The 20,586-nt window shown below is 40.9% G+C and overlaps 1 protein-coding gene across 1 annotated transcript in view; it reads right to left on the bottom strand.

Annotated features, from left to right (window-relative positions):
- SDG40 (SET domain group 40) overlaps positions 1–14,121 on the bottom strand; it is a 58,055-nt gene extending 43,934 nt beyond the window's left edge. The window contains exons 1-2 of the mRNA XM_090010644.1: positions 13,946–14,121; positions 13,611–13,761 (exon numbers count right to left, since the gene is read on the bottom strand). Of these exons, the coding sequence (XP_089866770.1) occupies positions 13,611–13,761; positions 13,946–14,085 (291 nt within the window). The 5' untranslated portion in view covers positions 14,086–14,121. The remainder of the gene's footprint in view (positions 1–13,610; positions 13,762–13,945) is intronic.
- Positions 14,122–20,586: the final 6,465 nt, after the last annotated feature.

The raw sequence follows: 20,586 nt of genomic DNA, 5'->3' as shown, positions 1-20,586 counted from the left end.
AGGGGTTGTGCTTCCAGCAACAAATCCCAAATATCAGGTTACAAACTTACAAAAGGACTAGTCCTATTTCCCCAACGGCTAAAAAACTACCAGTCCGGAAAAGAAACCCCATGCCTGCAGAACAGCCAGTCCTGAAAAGAAACAACTGTTGCTAGGCAAACTGAACCGACTGAAACGGCAAAGCACGGTTGTGATTCCAAGTCCAATCCTTAAACAGCTGCAAAGCCCCGTTGTGATTACGTTTGAGAAAAATTGAAATCTCTAGTTTAGTATAGGCAGGAGCCCAAAAATTGTTTGCCCTGTAAAATGGCAAAACATTTTTTACGCTTTAGAAAGATGGCAAAACTCCATTTTTTGGAGTTACGTAAAGAGAGCAAACTTTTATTTGTGCAAAGGAGAGGAACCCATGAAAACAGATTGAAGTGCTCTACCAAATTTGAGCTAAAGATCCATATGCAAATGCGCTCAAAGATCCATATGAATCCTAAAAAATGACCAGAATTCAAATGAGAAGGCCAGGACTGCATATGGTAAAAATAGGAAAAACATACCATCATTTGTGAAAAGCATATCGGAAGCCATATCGAAAGAAGGGGTATTTTAGACTGTATCATAATACATGAGATTGAAAGGTAACGGTCAAAAACAGCTTTAATCCTTGATACCTGCCGTATGGAGAGATTGAAGAGAGGGAGGCAGATACGAAGGAAAAAGAATGAAGGGGGTCGGGTTACCTGGGGTCTGGCAAGGGCTGCTGGTGTCGCGGCTGCTTCCGGCGAGAAGGAGGAGGCCGAGAAGGGAGAGACGAAAGAGAAGGACTGTGAGAGACGAGAGGTGAGAGACTGTGAAAGAGGAGAGAGAGAGGGGTTGCGAGAGATGAGAGAGAGGGATAGACGAGAGAGAAAGAGGGGGTGCAGAGAAAAGTTAGGGCCCCCGACCCTCATTAGGGTCGGGGGTAACATTTTACTTTTGGTCAAATGAGGGCCTTGACCCTCATTTGACCAACAATATGAGGCATGCGCGTCTCGCCTCAAGGCGTATGAGGCGTACGCCTCGATACTTTTATGCTCCATGCCTGCACCTCAAGGCACAAAGGCCCTCACCTTGAGGCGAGGCGCGCTTTTTGCGCCTTGAGGCGCGCTTTTTGCGCCTTGAGGCGCGTTTTTAATAACACTGGTTGGAGCTTTGTTTATATAACAATCTCTTTCTAGGAGAGGATTTCAAATACCTGAGAATCATCATAGTTGTCTGCCAATGCACTCGAGTAAGTTTGTCCATGAATTGGCTTATCTTGCTCAAGGCTAAGGAGATATCTAGCCTTGTTACAGTGACATATAAAAGTTTACCAACCAAGGATCTAAAACTTCTATTGTCAATAGGTTCTACTTTTTCATCATGCATATGCAGTTTAGGATCCATTGGTATATTGGCTGGTTTGGCACCTAACATCCATGTTTCCTGCAGTAGGTCAAGTGCATACTTTCTCTCTGATAGAACTAACCCCTCACTGTTTCTGGCCACCTCTATGCCCAAGAAATATCAAAGAGAACCGAGATCTTTTGTGACAAAGTGCTTCTGAAGATGAATCTTTGTGTCTGAGATGTCCTTTGCACTACTCCCCATAAGAATAATATCATCTACATATACAACCATAACCACAATACCAGCGGAGGTTTTCTTGATAAACAAGGAGTGATCTGAAGATGACCTATTGAAGCCAAATGCAGACATAATTTCAAATAACTTCTGAAACCATGCACGGGGACTTTGTTTAAGACCATATATAGCCTTCTTTAGTTTGCACACCTTGCTACACTCCCCTTGAACCTCAAACCCGAGAGGTTGCTATTTGATTGCAACATAAGAGTGCGAGCTACATCTAGAAGATGCCTATGTTTTCTCTCAGCAACGTCATTTTGCTGAGATGTATGGACATAAGTAGTTTGATGATGGATGCCACGATTTCGATAAAATTATAACAATTCATTGGACTTGAACTCGAGAGCATTATCAGTGCGGATAATCTTGACAAGAGAATGAAACTGAGTCTTTATTTCAATGACAAAAGACATAAGAATAGAGGCAACCTCCGACCTTTCTTTTATTAAGAAAACCCATGACAATCTAGAAAAATCATCAACAATAACTAAGTAATAACGACACTGAGATCGACTAGGTACTCTACTAGGTCCCTATACATCAACATGCAAAATCTCAAACATTGCTTGACTCGATGGACTCTAACGAGAAGGAAATGTGTAAAACCCGTTAAAAAAAAAAAATTGGACCCGGGCCAGGTCGGGTCCGAACCCGACCCGGGCCCCTCTTCATTAGGGTTTTAATAACCCGACTCAGGAAGAGGATTTTAAATCCTCTTCCTGAGCGCCGCCCCCCTTCCACCTTCGATTTAGGGGAGATTAGGGGAAACCCATCGGGATTTCCCCATTCATCGCCCCCCCTGAGGCTTTTAAAAGCCCTGCAGGGGGGCGGGGGAGGGCACACAGCCTTTCGTCCCCAGCACGCCGCCCTCGATCGACGCCTCCAGAGTCGCCAGCCACCTCGCCTCCTCCCCTTCCAGGTACGCCCTCTATCTCAGTCTCCTCCTCCCTCTTCTCCCCCTCCCATCTCCCTCTCTGTCACCTTGCCAGGACGCCGGCAGGCGACGCACGGCCCCTGCCGCGCCCTCCCACCTTCCTCCTTGCCTTTGAAGACCCGACAGGGGGCCTACAGGGCCCCTGTCGTCCCCTTCCCTCTTTTGGGGGTTCGCCGGAGTGCCGGCAAGGGGCCAAGGGCCCCTGCGACACCCCTTCGCCCCGATCTCTCTCTCTCTCTCTCTCTCTCTCTCTCTCTCTCTCTCTCTCTCTCTCTCTCTCTCTCTCTCTCTCTCTCTCTCTCTCTCTCTCTCTCTTCGGCAGGGGTTTGTTCCCCTGCCATCGTCCTTTCGTCGGACGGCAGGGGCTCGGCCCCTGCCGATTCGCTGTCGTCGGCAGGGGTGCGCCCCCTGCCGTCTCTGTGTTGTCGACAGGGGAGCGACCCCTGCCGACTCGTTGCTGTCGACAGGGGCTAGCCCCCTGCCGATTCGCAGTCGTCGGCAGGGGTGCGACCCCCTGCCGTTTCAGTGTGGTCGGCAGGGGAGCGACCCCTGCCGATTCATTTCTGTCAGCAGGGGCTAGCCCCCTGCCGATTCGCAGTCGTCGGCAGGGGTGTGACCCCCTGCCGTTTCAGTGTGGTCGGCAGGGGAGCGACCCCTGCCGATTCGTTGCTGTCGGCAGGGGCTAGCCCCCTGCCGATTCGCTGTCGGCGGCAGGGGTGCGACCCTTTGCCGTTTCAGTGTTGTCGGCAGGGGAGCGACCCCTGCCGATTCGTTGTTGTCGGCAGGGGCTAGCCCCCTGCCGATTCGCTGTCGTCGGCAGGGGTGCGACCCCCTGCCGTTTCAGTGTGGTCGGTAGGAGAGCGACCCCTGCCGATTCGTTGCTGTCGGCAGGGGCTAGCCCCCTGCCGCTTCGCTGCCGTCGGCAGAGGTGCGACCCCTGCCGCTTTAGTGTGGTCGGTAGGGGCTAGCCCCCTGCCGATTCGTTGTTGTCGGCAGTGGCTAGCCCCCTGCCACTTCGCTGCTGTCGGCAAGGTTGCGACCCCTGCCGCTTCAGTGTTGTCTGCAAGGGCTCGCCCCCTGCCGCCTCGCTATGTTTGGCAATGGCTCTTTCTCTGCCACCTTGTTGTTTTCGGTAGTGGCTCGTCCCTGTCGCCTAAACCTACTCATGTCCTCGTCGCACCATTAATTATATTAGCAAAATTTGAATATTTAACACTCTTGCCTATTTACGCAACTGGTCCCGATCGTGCTCCACGGCTCAACCCTCGTATTATCCTCTCGCGTAGGCGTACGCAGCTGCACGACATCCCAAGGTAGGGTAAAGTCGCACAAAGGGCAATTGATGAACGTATTTAAGTTGAAATAATTAAGATGCCCATGCTAGATATGCTTAGATTTATATTGCTTCTGCGTTGCATATTTTCTTGTCTGCATATTTATGAGTCGATGTATGATTTTACTCTTTGAGTATTAATTTGCGTATTTGCTTATGTGGTTGAAGGTGGTTTCGTACTTTTTGCAATACTTATGCCCTTAATTGCTTGCATATATGCTTGCCTGTTCGTTCCTATGGGTCGATGTACAATTTCATTCTTCGATCATTATTTTGCATAAGTTGATTATGAGTTGAGGTGTGGTTTCGTATTTCTTGAAATACATATGCCCTTGTTTGCTTGCATCCATTTGTGCCTGCACGTTTCCTTTGAGTGAGGTACGTCTTTGTGTCTCGTGCATTACTTATGACCTTATGTGGTTGCCTGTCTAAGTGGTCAATGTATGGTTTTGGTACCTCGTGTATTACTTATGTGTTTTTCCCTCGATGTGCAGCATCGCAAGTCGAGAGTTGATTGTTGACATGTTACAACCGACATATGCTCACACTCATGGTAAATATGTACTTACATAAATGTAGTCTTGTGCCAATCCTGATTTCACTTGTTTTCAAAACACTAGAAGTTGTGCTTGTGCATTTCAGTTCTCTAAAAACGAGTTTCCTTCTGCGAACACGGTGCTCTTCAAAATGTACAACTTTTGCAAAGTATGATTAAGTCTCGCAGGATTTCGAAGTCACATTTGGCCCCTCCCAAGTCCACACACTTGGGAGAAATGTTTCATAACCTTGATTCAAGTTGCGGCTTTTTTTGAATAACCCCGATCAGGGGTATGAGCATATGAATGAGTGGGGTTCTATTGAAGGACCCATTCTTTATGTATCAATCTAGTGTCACATGTCTATACTAAGATAAATTTTGGATGTAAGATTGATAGTATTGTGTCTTGTGTGAATGACTTAATGTGGCATTATGGCTTTTAAGGATGAATCGTGCCAAATGAGCACTCCTATATTTTTTTTTGAATTGTTATGAAGTTGTGTGTTGGGTATTCCTTTTGAGAAGCCCACAGACCTCCCTGGTTCAGTATAGCGTACTTTTAGACATGCACAACATGTTAAGTACTTTGTTGATCGGACGAGAGATCTGAGATGACCTTGCATCATGAAACATGAAAAATGTTGTTGAAGTGAATTCAAAACTTATCTTGCCAGGCTGTGTTGTATTAATTCTTTTGCAGATAATATCTGTTGGGGTTTCTTTTGTGGAACCATATCCCTTTCATCGTAGTCGTACTTATGACATGTACGACCGTACTTTTGACAAGTACGTCTTCTTACGTTGCGATGATTGGATGAGTAGGTTGTGGCAACCTCGATGGGTGCAGATAACAAAATGTTGTGATCACCTAAATAAGTGATGTTTTCGCCTTCACCGGCAAGATACTCGAGTTTGGTCGAAAGACCAGAGTATGTAGAATGGGTCTTCAGTTAACTACCCCTGATGTACTCATTCGAATCGCTGACTCCTGTCAAGAGAGAGGACAGGAAGGTACAAAACTTCGATGGACAGGCCATTAATGGCAGTTATGAACAAAAGACTCGGCTTCCCCAATCATCGGAGTTAGGGGAATGGGACTACCATAATTATCCTAGGTGGTAGCTCTTCATGTTTGGGATGCATCAATTGTTTATGCTGCTTTGAGGATTTCTCTCTTGGTCACCGACCGTCCCCTTAGGTGCGGACTCAGTCAGCTATCCGGGTTATCATAAAATACATAGCATAATAAACCCCCGGATCAGTCTAGGCTGTTTCTAGAGTCGTGCCTTGTGCGTACCCGCTTGGCCAATTAATATCGAAACATAATCTGATCACACAATTTGTTGAGTTATGCCCATATGGAAGTTATAGGGTACAACAGGTTCAATACTTATGGAATTGTGTGTGTGGTTGACGAAGCATTGTATTTTGCTAGTTAACTTTCTTGTGCAGTGCTTTGCTTGTAATAGTTAGCCTACTTGTGCCAGTAAAATGCTTGTAATAATTTTAGCATTGTGCTCATGATAGTTGCTCTCTGAATCTGTTGAAATTAAATTGCTATATAATTGCCTGTCTACCTGACATATTAAATTATTCTGCTTAATTATGTTCAATATTGTCATGTCTGTGCACCTACCAGTTTTTAGTGAAACTGACCCATTTTATGGGCAGGTAATGGATAGGTAATACAGTCGCGATGGCACGATGGCGTGATGAGATCAAGATAGAGCTCTCTCCCTGACGTTTCGCTCCTGAGGACATGTTGGTAAATTTGGTATAAAGTGTGTTTCAAAATTTCTCTTTTATTAAACCGTGAGTTAATAAAACTGTTTTAGTAAGCTTCTTCTTGGTTTCAACAAACGAATTCTCAATTATTGAAACTCTGTTTCTAGACCATTTGATTTCAATGGTTGTGCGGGATTTGACAAAAGGAAAGTTTACGTTGTAATGCGCTCAAGGTCCATGGACTTGTGGTTTTAAAAATATCATTTTCCGCTGAAGTATTATTTAAACTCTGATTATTGTATGATTTCAAAGCTTTTTAAACTATTCTAAAAAGTTACAAGTCCTGGATTTTTGGGGCGTTACAAATGAGCTTCTGTGATGTTTGCCCAATTGACAGGCGTCACACTGCAATGAATCAGACAGAGAAATTTGAGGAATAAGTCTACGAAGCTTTGGCAAATAAACATGACCAAGATGGAGATGCTACTGATAAGTACTGGAAGATGGCTCAGACACAGAATTCATGGATCCAACCGGCTGATGAAGATAATAGACACCACCCTCCTCATGGCCTCCACCAATCCTCTTCCCCGTCAGCAAGTCCTGAAAAATACAACACACGGGATCAAATATCACCCTACAGTTATTCTCCTTAGCAGTACGACTAACAGATAGTAAATTCTGAGGAAATGAAGGAGCATGAAGAACATTAGTCAATTGAAGTGTGGGAGATATGGAAATGTTTCCTTGGCCTACAACAGGAGAACACCTCCCATCAGCAAGTATAACATTGCGAGGTTCAACAATAGGATTTAACTTTGAAAAATTATGTGGAGTCCCACACATGTCTCTAGATGCACCTGAGTCAATAATCCATCTACTACCTTGATAACTTAGGCTATCACCTGTAGAACATGCAACATCAACAGTGGCATAGAATCACTCGAACTAGGAAGCCGGTGAGATACCAATTCATCATACTCTGCACAACTGAGGATAACTGAATCACTGGAGGAGGTAGGTATAGTCTCTGCCTCGAGTTTAGCAACTTAAGCCTTGGATACATTCGGTTTAGGTGATGGGATAGGAAGTCGACCTGTCTTATCCCAGCACCTATCTTCAAGATGTCCAAGTTTACCACAATATGTACATTGAAGCCTTCCTCTTCCTCCTATACTGCGACCATGACCTCTTCCTCGAAAATTCAAGAGAGTACCTCTTCCACGACCTGAGGTGATTGCTAGAGTTGATGCCTGCGATTCAGATTGAGTTTGAGGAAGAGTGATGGCAAGCCTACTCAGACGATTATAGGCTTCTGCAAGAGTAGGAACATCAGAACTTGTTAGCATTTGAACTTTGGCAACTGAAAAATCAGATGATAGCCCTGTAAGGAACTGGGCAACCATAGTCTGCTCCTGATGTGTCTTCTGTTTGGTGCAACATAAGGGTCTGTGTGCATTTAGCCTCTCAAAAGCATATTTAACAAAGGCATAGTATTGGGCTAAAGTTTGTTCTCCTAGCTGCAATTGGTAAATCTCCTGCTCAACTTGTAGAATACGACTCACATTGGTTTCATGAGAATATGTGTCACGAAGATTGTCCCACATTTGTTTAGCTGAGGTATAATAAATCAGACCATCAACTATATGAGGTTGTATATTGTTCATTATCCATGACATCACAATGTCATTGTCTCCGTCCCAGGCAGTGTTATTAAAAACGCACCTCAAGGCGCAAAAAAGCGCGCCTCGCCTCAAGGCGAGGGCCTTTGTGCCTTGAGGCGCTAGTATAAAGCGTAAAAGCCTTGAGGCGTACACCTCAGGGCGAAATGCGCCTCAATGTGAGGCGTATGCACCTCTTTTTGTTGGTCAAATGGGAGTCAAAGCCCCCATTTGACCAAAAAATAGATGCTATTAAATCAGAGCCCCAACCCTAATTAGGGTCGGGAGCCCTAATTTCTCATTTTGTTTTGCAGTCTCTATCTCGTCTCTTGTTGTTTCTCTCTCGTCTCTCGCTTGTCTGTCGCTCATCTCTCTCTCTCTCGCATGCAGTCCCTCACTCGTCTCTTGTAGTCCCTCACTCGCCTCTCTCTCACTTCTCGTCTCGGTGTCTCCCATGGTGGAGCCCACGATCCCATTTTTGATGCCGCTTATGACCTGATGATGCTCAAGGACGCCAAGAATCCGGTTGCCATGGATTTTCCGGCGAGGCAAAGCCGAGCAGCAGAGCTTCAGGAAGAAAATGGGTCGGATTCCAGGCCTTCAAAGAAGAAGAGGAAGAAGAAGAAGATCAGGGCATTCATGGATCGATCCGAGAAGTACCAATGCAATCCTTGCCACAAGGTGTTCTCTTCCCACAAAGCTCTTGAGGGCCACAAAGCCAGCCACAGGAAGACCAAAGAAGAGCTCCTCAATGCAGAAGCTGCGGAGAAGGTGGTCGTTGAACCTCTCTATGAGCTCCCCTCGCCAGAATTTGACGCCGACGAGTTATCGGCCCACCAGTGTAAGATCTGTCATAAGTCCTTCTCATCTGGACAGGAGCTCGGTGGGCACAAGAGGTGCCATTGGAACGAAGACAGGGCTGCCGCAGCCATCATGTTGGAGGTTGCCCACTGCTCGTCCACGGCCACCATCAGTACTGAACAGAAGAGAATTCCGATCTTGCCGGGTTTCGACCTTAATGAGGTGGCGCCACTGGAAGAAGCTGGTCTTGATGCTCTACACAGTATGATGTGATCGATGTGGTTCCTGCAGCTGCAAAGCTGCTCAGAGTCGATGCTGCAACTGACAATGCCATGTTTCTAATTCATGATCCATCTGCTTGAGTTTTTACAGTGTTTCTGGTGCACAAATCTACTGAATATGAATCGATCCAGACCTGGGGAGCTCGGATTTTGGTGTCTGGTTTCTTTCTTCTAACAGAGTAAAGCAATTTTGGGGTGCCTGGAGATGGCTTGAGCTTGAAGCAGGAGAAAACAGAGGAAATGTTGGTGTTTCCCTCACTGTTATTTTTTTCCTTATTTTTTCTTTTCTTTTACTGTTTAGTTCTTTTGATTTTCTCTGCTGCAGCAAAGCACGGGTATGAAGGATAACAATTTGTTTTTTGATCCTGAAAGTCACTGTAAAGTGTAAACACCTTTTTTTTCTGTACAGTTGTTAGTTCTTATTCCCAGGACTTGCAAGCTTTATTGGCAAATACTGCTAAGTCTTCGGTATTGAATTTCATAGGCCTACCAATGTTAGTTTTTGGGTTTTTACTTTTCTTTTGAAGTGCTACTTTTCCTTGTTGACTGATGCACTTATTTGTCATGTTCTGCATTGCAGTTATAAGTCTCTCCCTTCTCGCCGGAAGCAGCCACGACGCCAGCAGCCCTTGCCAGACCCCAGGTAACCCCGACCCCGTTCTGTATTACTTATTTGTCATGTGAGCTATTATTTTTTCTGTATTACTCATCTATGCATACTGTTAAAAGAGGAATGTTCTTAGACAGCATTTCTGGATGTAGACTACTTATCTATCTGTTATCCAATGGAGCATATAGCATTGACTATCGAGTGATGAACTATTTTCATTTGATGAATGCTCATATAGAGAGATACTTACATTTTTTAATATGCATTTTGTTGTTAATGTTAATTTTTTATTGAATAAATGCTCATATTTTATTTCTTAGAAACTTACATAGATCAAGTTGTTGCATTAATGTTACTTTTAATCTCATATTTTTCTGTATTTATTTGAGATTTTTTATTTCTTGTCGGTTGTTGCTTCATCAATAAAGCATTTCTTATTTATTTATAATTTTAGATAATTTTTATAATTTTTTAAGTTAAAAAAAATTTTTTTTTGAGGCTTACGCTTTGCGCCTCGCTTCAGATTTTGGTGGAGCGCCTCGCTACGCCTCAATGCTTTTCACAACACTGGTCCCAGGTAACATATTTTTCGGTTCTTTCAGTGGGCTCCAATTCCAACAGGACGTGTTTTTATTTATGACCAGAAACGAACATCATGAAGGTGTGAGACCACCTTGCATAATTAGTATCATCTAGCTTAACTGAAGATCCATACGAAAATGGATTCGCAAAGGCCTTATATTCACCAATGACCTCTGCTTTTTGGTCGTTATTTTGAGCACGTGAATCAACCATAAAAAATTCTCAACAAGGACGGCAACTAAACACGACCGAAAAAAAAATTAACACCCCAGCTATTTCTGCGCAACATGGGGCTCCTGCGGAGTTTGCTTCCAGATCTGAATAGCGATCAGATCATCACCACAACCACGGAATGAATAAACCCTTTTTTTTAAGCAACGACTACCAACTTTAAGATTGAACCAACCTACCATTTTATCTCCACGATGACGATCTGATCGCATTCATACGATAGCGATCTGTGTTTTTTTTTTTAGATCACTATTTCAGGCCTGAACGCTGGCTGTAACAGAGTTTAACAGCCTCCATTAAACTCTTTAACCCAAGATGACACCTATCAGATTTGAATCGTGACCTATTTGTTTTAGATCGACTCGCTGTCTTCAGATCAACGTGTTTCTCCTTATGCATCACGATGATCAGACACGACCACAAGCAGATCATGATCCACGACGTCAAACACTTCTTCAGGCTTCACGATCAGCAGCGGCATCTTCATCACGATCAGCAGCAGCCTCTTCATCACGATCATCAGTAGCGTCATCCCAGAAGGGAGACCTGCTCTGATACCATGTTGAAGTTATCAGTCGTTGATCGATCTTAGAGAGACGAGAGTGAGAGAGAGATAACAGACAGAGAGAGAGAGGAGAAGAAAGAGAGAGAGAGAGAGAGTTCGATATTTTCATTAACCCTAATCACCTATTTAAATAGGTGATTAGGTGGAACAAGATTACAAGTAGGCATACGTAATTATGCTAAATTACGTATGACCACCCCCAGATTTATGAATATTACTTTTAACACATGGCATAGAGCCTTTATTCAAAGAAAACTTTTTCGAACTTGGTTGGGATGAATGAACTAGAATGATTTTGGGTTGTCGGAAGAATAGAGACTAAAGAATGACTTCTTGGATATCCATCTTGGATATCCAGTTAGTCATGCAAATGACAAAAGACTTCCTCATGCAATAATCTTGAGTTCTCAAAGATATCCTTCCATTTGTGATTCAATGCTAGGAATCTACCTATATTTTCTAGCAACTACAGATGGTGCTCATGGACAAATGTCACATTTGAAAATCTGCTAGATAAGCTCAAAATTAGCCAGCATTCTTTCCATTCAACACAGATGTAAGGTAACCGTTGCATGACCTAGTGTCTCTGTTTCTTAAATGTTTGATCATGTTAACAACAAAAAGGTAGCATAAATGTTGGAAAGACAAGCCCCCTAATTGGATAGCTTGTAATGAAGTTTACTAAATCATTAACTCAAAATCAAGAAGGGACCTTAATCTCCTATATAGATTAACAAAAAGAGAAAAAGGAAAAGTTTCCAGTAGCATCAACAAATTCAATAGACTTGTGGGCATAATTTAGTCAAAGGCATCAAATAACATTGCAAGTTTGGTTTTAGAGCTTAGATACCTATGATCGGATTGTTGCTTAGATCTACACCAAGGTTTCAGAGAGAAAGCAAATAAGATTTTTATCTGAATACCATCTTTTATAAATTCTATTTTCGATAATTGGATGCTATTATATGTGCATTTGACATGAACTTCCCTATTCCATTCTTAAAATCTTCATACCGCTCGAGGAACTGCAACAATAACACAACCAATTTTTTTAACTATTATTAATGACTGTATTACGATGTATTTTTGATGAATTGAGTGGGCTACGGATATGGAACTCCTTGCTACTTGAGCAAATAGAACAGTATTCCAAGATTTGGCTATTACTATCCATTCATCCCCCTGCCTTTTCTCCTCTTTTCTTTTTATACTCCTTTTTTTCTTTTTCGTTTGTCCTCTTTTCTTTTTACACTCCCTTTTTCCTTTTCGTGTCTTCTATTTTCTCTTTTTCTTTTGCCCATTTGGTCCAAGAAAGAATTCCTGATCTCTCTCAATATCTCCCTCGATTCAAAAATATAAGATTGAATTGATGTTGTCTCATTTCACCTAAATGAAAACTTATATATCAATTGAAATCCACTTACACAAAGATATCCTACATTGATGACGAGTCTCCGTGAAGCATCTACGGCTAAATGGTTAAATCCCCCAGCTCAGAATTAGCAAATGTGTAGGTTCAATTCCTATTGGATGCAGATGAATTGGAACATTGAATAATAGAATTGGCTCCGTGACATCAGAATCTCATCATTCATATATAACTAATTGGTATATTCATACTATAAGAACAAAATGGAAATGGTGAGATTCTAATGCTTATGGATTCTAGAACTCATGGGTAAGAAAATTGATTTACTGATGGCTATTTACAGAAAAATTACTCAACTATTGGGGAATAATCAATATACTTTTACTGCTGAATCACAATCACTAGGACGTAAATAAAGCATTGCATATCCATTGATTCGCAGGAAAGGGTATAACAGATAACTTTTAACAAAATATACATATACAACAATGGACAATTTGCATTTCAGTAGATATGTGACAATAGAAATAATATTTTTCAAACACAGTAATAAAATCACTGAATATTTAATTTGGAAAACATGAAATTCCAAACAAAAACACAATAAATACAACTTTGTGCATGTCTTTAATGTATCACTACTTAATCACATTCTTATCAGTGTTAACACAAACATGTAATTTTTGGTTTCTTTCAAATTCGGCAATACTTCATTGTAAATATCACAAGATTTTGCTGCCAAGAGAACCTCAATGACAATATCTGTGACACAACATTCCATTAGGTAATTCAGCGTTGGATGCTTGTTATCCAAGCACTAGAAGTAAATATTTCAAGTTTCAATGAAACAGCAGTTCTTAATCCTGATCACCAACAGTTTCTCATCATCTTCCAACAAATGGCTATCAGCCTCCAGTTATTTGATCGATTTCAAGTCATCCATCCAGTCTTCATGGAAAAATTCAACCACAACAGAAATTAAAACTCAGTTGTGAAAAAAGTGTTCTACAATGTAGTAAAGTTATACCAAAAAGCTTTGGCACCTAACAAGGGTCATCACAATTTGACAGTCAGATCGATTGCTTACAGGTGATGCAGTGAAAGCTTACAAACAAAATCAATTTTGGTCGACAATTAGATTATTTTTTGGTTGGTGGGACATGTTAACCATTGGGGAAAGCCTCAACCATAAATAAAACGAAGTATGCTTATAGCGGAACTGGAGAAAGGAAATCAAGTCCTAAACAAGCGAAGACTCAAACGGTTTAAAACAATGGAAATGACTGACATTAACAAAACGAATGGTGAGAAAACGCATCACCTGCGTAGGAGACAGGTGAGGATATCGGTCGACAGCAGCTGCTAGGCATTTATCACCCTTCAGCACGCTATCTCTGCACATCAACGCACTCCTTGGAACTCTCAGAACCATTTCTCCCTTCCTCAACTCACGGGCAGCAGCCAGACCTCTACTGCAGAAAACACCCCACATGAAATTCATTAGAATCACGCAAAGAAACCGGGAAAATGAAGGCACCCACGTCGGAATCCAGGCATTTGGTGATACTTTTTGTAGACTACTTCCGGATTAATGAGGTGAATGGGGATAGAAGAACGGGTACCCACGAGATTAAGGCGTGTGATTAGAAGGCATACCCGCCTGCTTCAGAGAAATTGGAGACGTACAGAGAGCGGCCCAAGCAAGAAGGAGAGGAAGGGGAGTTAGGAGGAGCAGCATCGGAGATGCCAACCGTCGCTCCCCATTTCAAGAGTTGGTCGAGATCTTGATCTTCCATTCAAATTCCCAGAGCTCGCGAGCGTTGGGGAGTGCTGGGATAATCTAGGGTTGTTTACAAAATCATTGACATTTTAGTTAAAAAATTTCACATAGCCGCATAAGTTTAGCTGATTGTACCACCAACACTTGTTGAAAAAACTTATCTAGCATTGTTCAATTGTTCAAATAATCACCTGAGTCTACTTATGTCAATTTAATCATGGCCTTTTTTTCCCTTCCAAAAAAGATTCTCTCTCTCTGAAAAGATGCATTATTTTCAGAAGAAAAGGTGTACGGCTATCATTTTTTAGTTAACTAGTGGCAGTTAATTGTTAATCATGATTAAATTAATATAAGTAAACCCCAACACTTATTTGTGTAATTTTTAGATGATTTAGGCATTTACTTATAATTTTTTATAGTCATGTGTGCTTAAAAGTAAGTTCCATATCTTAGGAAGATAAATTTCACTGTTTCCTTTTTTTGTTTTTCACTACATGTAAACGAGCCAACAGCTCATAGCTAACTTTGGTCTGGCAGCACCAAGCCTGTTTCAACTAGTAAAACAGCTTAGACAAGCCAAGCGCTATCCTTCTTGTTCACAATGCTAAGCCTAATATATGAACATGGGTTGCTTCGTTTATAGGGTTGGTAAACAAATTGAGCTGCCCACTTTTGGATCCATCAATTAAACTCAACAAGCTGAGCTATTAGCAGCTTGTGTAAAGTAAACAAGCTAAGCACAAACAATGGCTAATCAATTCGTCTTATAGTTCATATGAGTCCATATAATATTTATATATGTTAAAAAAAATATGGTAGTTTCATTGCTTAGAAGGATATTCTTGCAACCAACAAGTTAGGGATTCTATTTTCATTGTGGACCCAAATTATATATATATATATATATAACGAGCTTTTGGCTTGACTAGCACAAGATAAACGAGCCAAAGGAATAGCTGGCCGTAAACAAGCAAAGCCTGAACAACCCATATTCAGTTTATTCGGATCATTTACCTACCCTAATTCTGTAGGCTTATTAAAAAAAGGATATACATTTTAAACATCATACATGTCAATTCTTATGTTACAGAGAAGTTGGCCTAGGCACTTGAGCATAGGAGAGGTTTAAGAGTGCACCTAGACCCACAGACCTAATAGAAACCTTATTTTTTCATGATTTTTTAAACTTTTTATCCATCGAGCCCTTATGATCTATATGCATTTTTTAGCAGAAAACAAATTTTAAATAACGTGACTGTAACATGTTGTGGACATGGAGTTGCCAATAAACAATATCAAATCAAATAAGATCAATCCAATAGAATCAGAGGTTAGGTTTGATACAAGAACTACATTTAGTATAATATTCATAATTTTTTTGGAATTTTTAAATAAATAAAAGAAATTTCATGAATTATTCTGGTACTTAGTCTAATTAAATACAATTTTTTTGGCAAATTAGTTAGTTAATATTGATTGATTGTTTAAAGATTAATCATCATTATTATTTTAGCATTTATTTAAGTTATTTGATGTTTTATTGAGGAATTATGAGGTTTTGTATGAGTATTTGGATTTGGATCTCAATAGAGATCCAAGAGGATCAACACACACTAACGTAAGTTCAAACAGTCTGGATCTTAAGTTATTCAGATTTAGATCTTTGAATGATTTGGGCCAACCCAAATAGATTTGGGTAGGGTTTAGACCCATGATGAGGTTTAAATCAGATATAAAAGAAATTTTGATCTATTAGAGACACAAATGGATCTTTCCTAAAGCAAAAAGTATTTTAGATCCATTTGAGACCCAAATGAAGGCCACTAAGTAAATAGGATTTTAGATCCATTTTAAGACCCAAATGAACCCCACTAAAGTAAATGGGATTTTGGATCAAGTTGAGACCCAAATGAATTTTACTAACATAAATAAGATTTGGATCCACTTGAAACCCAAATGAATCTCATTAAATATAAATGTAAAACCCACTCATTTTTTCCTTTCAAAATTTAAAAGAAATTAAAAAAAAATCAAATTCTCCCTCCCCCCCCCCCTAGCATTGTTTTTCACTCATCCCCTCCTCATTCCTTTTGAGTGTAGTCATCTCTCTCTTTCTCTCTTTGTTGGGAAAGAGAGGGTGTCAACACCCCCTCACTTCCTTTTTGCCTCCGGTAGTGGTGACCACCACCACCATCACCGTCAGCTTTCCCGTCTTCCTCCCTATTGCCCAGACGATTGGTCGAAGGACCAGTCACCAACACCACCCTCTTCCTTCTTCTTGACAAACAAGACTAGAGCACCCCATGGTGAAATGCTTGTCCGAATAAAGCCCTTGTACATCAATTCTTGCAACTACTTTTTCAGTTTCTCCAATTATGTTGGGGCCATGCGATAAGGACTTTTGGATATTGGAGTTGTTCCAGGTACCAACTCTATGGCAAAATCGACCTCTCTTGCAGACGGTATGCCTGACAAGTCATCTCAGAATACGTCCATGAACTCACGAACCATATCTAAGTCCTCCATCGGGGTCATGCTGGGATCTATCAAAAACACGCTAGCCAAGAAGGCCTCACAACCCTTTTCCATGCATCATAGCACCTTCATTGCCGAAATAACCTATCCTTTGCTTTCCTTTTTACTCGCCTTGTACTCAAGTACAGGTTGATCTGGGCGAGTAAAATGGATATGTCGCTCATGACATATCATACAAGCATAGTGATTGTACATCCAGTCTATGCCGAGAATGACATCGTAGCCCACCATGTCCAATAAAATAAGATTAACAAAGAGGTCCTACCCTAAAATTATGACTTCTACATTGGGTAGAAAGGTACAAACGATGTAACTATCACTCGATGGTGTGATAATTTTCAAAATATAACCTAGTGTGATCGGTGTAATATCAAGCAACTTAGCAAATCACGTAGATACAAAGGAATGGCTTGCGCCAGTGTCAAATAAAACCTTAGCATCAAACTTCATGATAGGGATAGTACCTTCGATGATGTTCGCATCCTCTTGCAACTATTCTGCATAAGTCGTGTAAATGCGACATGTAGCTCTCCTTTGTCCCTAAGCTTGGGACTACTGCTGGCACTGCTGCTGAGGCTGCTGGGGTCGTTGCTGCTACTGTGGCTGCCCTCGAGGTGTAGTGGTCGCTCCCTCCTGAGCCGACTTCTTAGAGCAGTCCTTGATGAAGTGCCCAATCTCGCCGCATCTTAGGCAAGCTCCTATTGCCCTCTAACACACACATGTGTGAGTCTTCTTGCAGTACAAACATACTGCAACCATCTGTTGTGGTTGAGTACCACCTTGTTGCACCCTAGTCCTCTTCACAGGCGGTGCTCTACTTGTCTCAACAGCAGGTCTAGGGGCTCTGATTCCATTGACCTTCGACCTATCGAACCACTTTGGCTGAGTCTTCCTAGAAGACTCTCAGTCGTCCTACGACACAAAAACCGTTATTACTATCTATTTGGGGGTTATCCTTGAGTAATAAAATGATCAAGTTTTTATTTTACCAACTGAAGTATAGTGGCCATCTTGATGGCATGATTGAGGTTCTAAGGATGGCTAGTAAGTACGTGAGTCCTCAATCCATCTTACAATCTGTGAATATACTTCTTCTCTTGCACCTTGTCAGTAGTGTATATGTGCGGGCAATACTTTTTCAGGTGCCAAGATCGTGTGGTGTACTCTGCCACCTTTATGGAACCTTGCTGAAGATTCAAGAACTCTTATATTTTGTGATCTCGAGCGTACTGGGAAAGTAGGTGTCTAGAAACACCTCAGAAAACTCTTTCCAGGTTAGTGTGTGTTGCTTCTCTGGTGTATAGTGCACCTTTCAAGTAGTCTCCCACCAACTCTTGGCATCGACCTGAAGTTAGTAGCTAGCGAAGGCAACCTGTCTATCAGCGGGGACCTCGAGGATTTCGATGATCTCGTTGATGGCACAAACCCACTCCTCTGTTGTGTTTGGGTCCTCCTTCCCAGTGAAGGCTGAAGAACTCAATTCCATGAAGCGTTTGTAGGATGCTCCATGGGTCGCAACAGTCAGTGTTGCATTGCCATCAAATTGATAACCATTCTCATTGCCATTCCTCCATTATTGGTGAGGTTCTGATAGGTGGCAATCAAAGTCGCGAGGGCTTCTAAGAGAAAGGTTTTCTGGGTAGTCCAACCTGCAGGTTATCGTACGGCCATCTACAATAAAAATTAATTTAAATTAATCCTTAAGTTTGGCATAAATAAATTATTTGTTTTGATGACCCTACTAGGCATCAAAGTTTTCATTTTTGCATAATTTATAAATGTCGAGCAATTGGCATAAATTTTCATATCAATCATAAAATAAACACAAAAGTTAGAACATACTCATAACGATAGTGGTCGACTGGACAGGTTTTGAGCCACACTTTCCCTTTGCTCTAATATCAAGTTGTAACACCCCAAATTTTAAGTCCTGAAAATCATGATTTTTTTTAAGTACTTTTAAATGCTTTTATAATATTACAACAGAAAAATCAAATGAGACTAAAATTTGGCACGTTACTTTCTCATTTACATTCACATTTATGCGTGCATTTGAACTTAGAAATTAAATATTCATAAATAAAATAAAAGTCCATAAATGTCCAAAATCAAACACAAATGTCCAATTAACAAATTAAATCAAATATCAGAGTTTTTGAGCAATTAAAAATGCTCTCAATCCAAAACATTAGAGGTTTGGAAAAGGTATGGCTCAATCCCCGTCGCAACCTCCCGCCATTACACGTGAGCTCACTCACTTTCTGAAAACATTAAAATTCATAGGTTAAGGCAAATTTATTTCAATAGAGCTATACTAAACATGTAATTTATAATCCGTAAACAAGAATTGCTTCAGATTTTCATGCAATTAACAAAAATTAAATACACCAAAGTTTAACATATACTGCAAATATCTCAAGTAAGTATGCCATTGCAAAAGTTCACATTTATCCATCATTCATTCAAACTAAAATAAGTAAAAATGTATGAATAGTTAAAAATGCATGTACTTACCAATGCAAAAACCATTCATATGCATGATCTGATTCTTATCTTTAATTATTTTTTCTTTCTTATATGATGCATGTCATGCCTTTCTAATGCACATATACTTAGGATTCTCTTCTTAGCTCCATGGGTACAAACACAGGCATATACCTAGATCAGGGTTATGACATAGGTGGTGTTTTCATACATAGGTGGATTTGGCTTGGTTAGACACCTTTCACCAGTACCGGGTGAGGGACAACAAGAATGAGAGAAGCTTCCAACACCACCATCCCGATACATCAGACTTTCACTCATGAGTTACTTCCCCATACGTTCCAGTCTATTGCAGATGGTTTTCCCTATTGTCATGATTGGGGAGGAGCAACCTTTCATGCTCAAAAACATATTCTCATAATGTCATTTATAATGTTTGACCTCTTCTTGCAAGCTCTTGCTTTAGTGTCACATGTTTCACTTATTTAAATTAAATATCTTACATGCAACACCACATTTGAATCCATTAAAGAGGATTCAAACACTCCGGGGCCAATGGATGCATATTTAGAACATTGTATTCGATAACATGCTCATATTTATTACTTTGCAAATATGTGCGCATACACATAAATAATGTGATAACTTTCATAACTTTGCATGCATCCATACATTCATATCACCATCATCATCATCATAGTAGAAATATATACAAACCTACAGCAAGGATAACATTTTAACATTTGTCATTAAGATCGCAAATCGGACCTTACAATCCCTTACTTAGCACATGGCCATATATGTGAGCACATTCATTCATTCATTAAGCATTCAATTCATGCCCCATAGTTGAGAATATCATTCCCTATAGAAAATCAGAGTCTTACAGTGCATACATTGGCTGAGAACTATTCATAAAGACACACATATAAATAGATAATGTATGCAAGTATTCAGGGATCGGTTCTTAAACCGGTTCCAAACTTGTGAAAAGTCCAACTCTTTCTGACTGTTACAGAATCTGCAAAACTTTTTTTAGTTAGTGGTCAAAGCTAAACTCTTCATAGTTTGTAGGAAATTTTGTCAGTTTTTTGATGCCATAAACCGTTTATAAAAATTTATCGGTATGAGGGAGTTTTGAACGTTTTGGTGCAGACCTATACTTTTTGTTGTGACTATCACAGAACAACGCTCACTCCACGAACAGAGTTTAAAATTTCATAATAGACATGAAATTTTATTAAATTTCTAATGCAATAAACCTCTTATTAAAAATCTTCTAGATGAGAGAGATACGAGCGATTTACCAGTCGAGTGTCAGGCCAAAAATATGTAATAAAGGATATATGCATTCGGGTGGGGCCAAAACAAGCCACCCGAATTCATATTTCTGATTTTTTTTTACATAAACTAAGCAAAAAAATTTATAAAACTTTAACTACACTAAACTAAGATAAACTACAATGGAAAAATCTTATTTTTGCAGCCATTGGGCTAG

Source organism: Nuphar pumila, chromosome 6 (genome assembly GCF_984573655.1).
Source record: "Nuphar pumila chromosome 6, dmNupPumi1.hap1.1, whole genome shotgun sequence".
NCBI lineage: Eukaryota > Viridiplantae > Streptophyta > Magnoliopsida > Nymphaeales > Nymphaeaceae > Nuphar > Nuphar pumila.
This window is presented reverse-complemented; position numbering and strand designations above follow the sequence as displayed.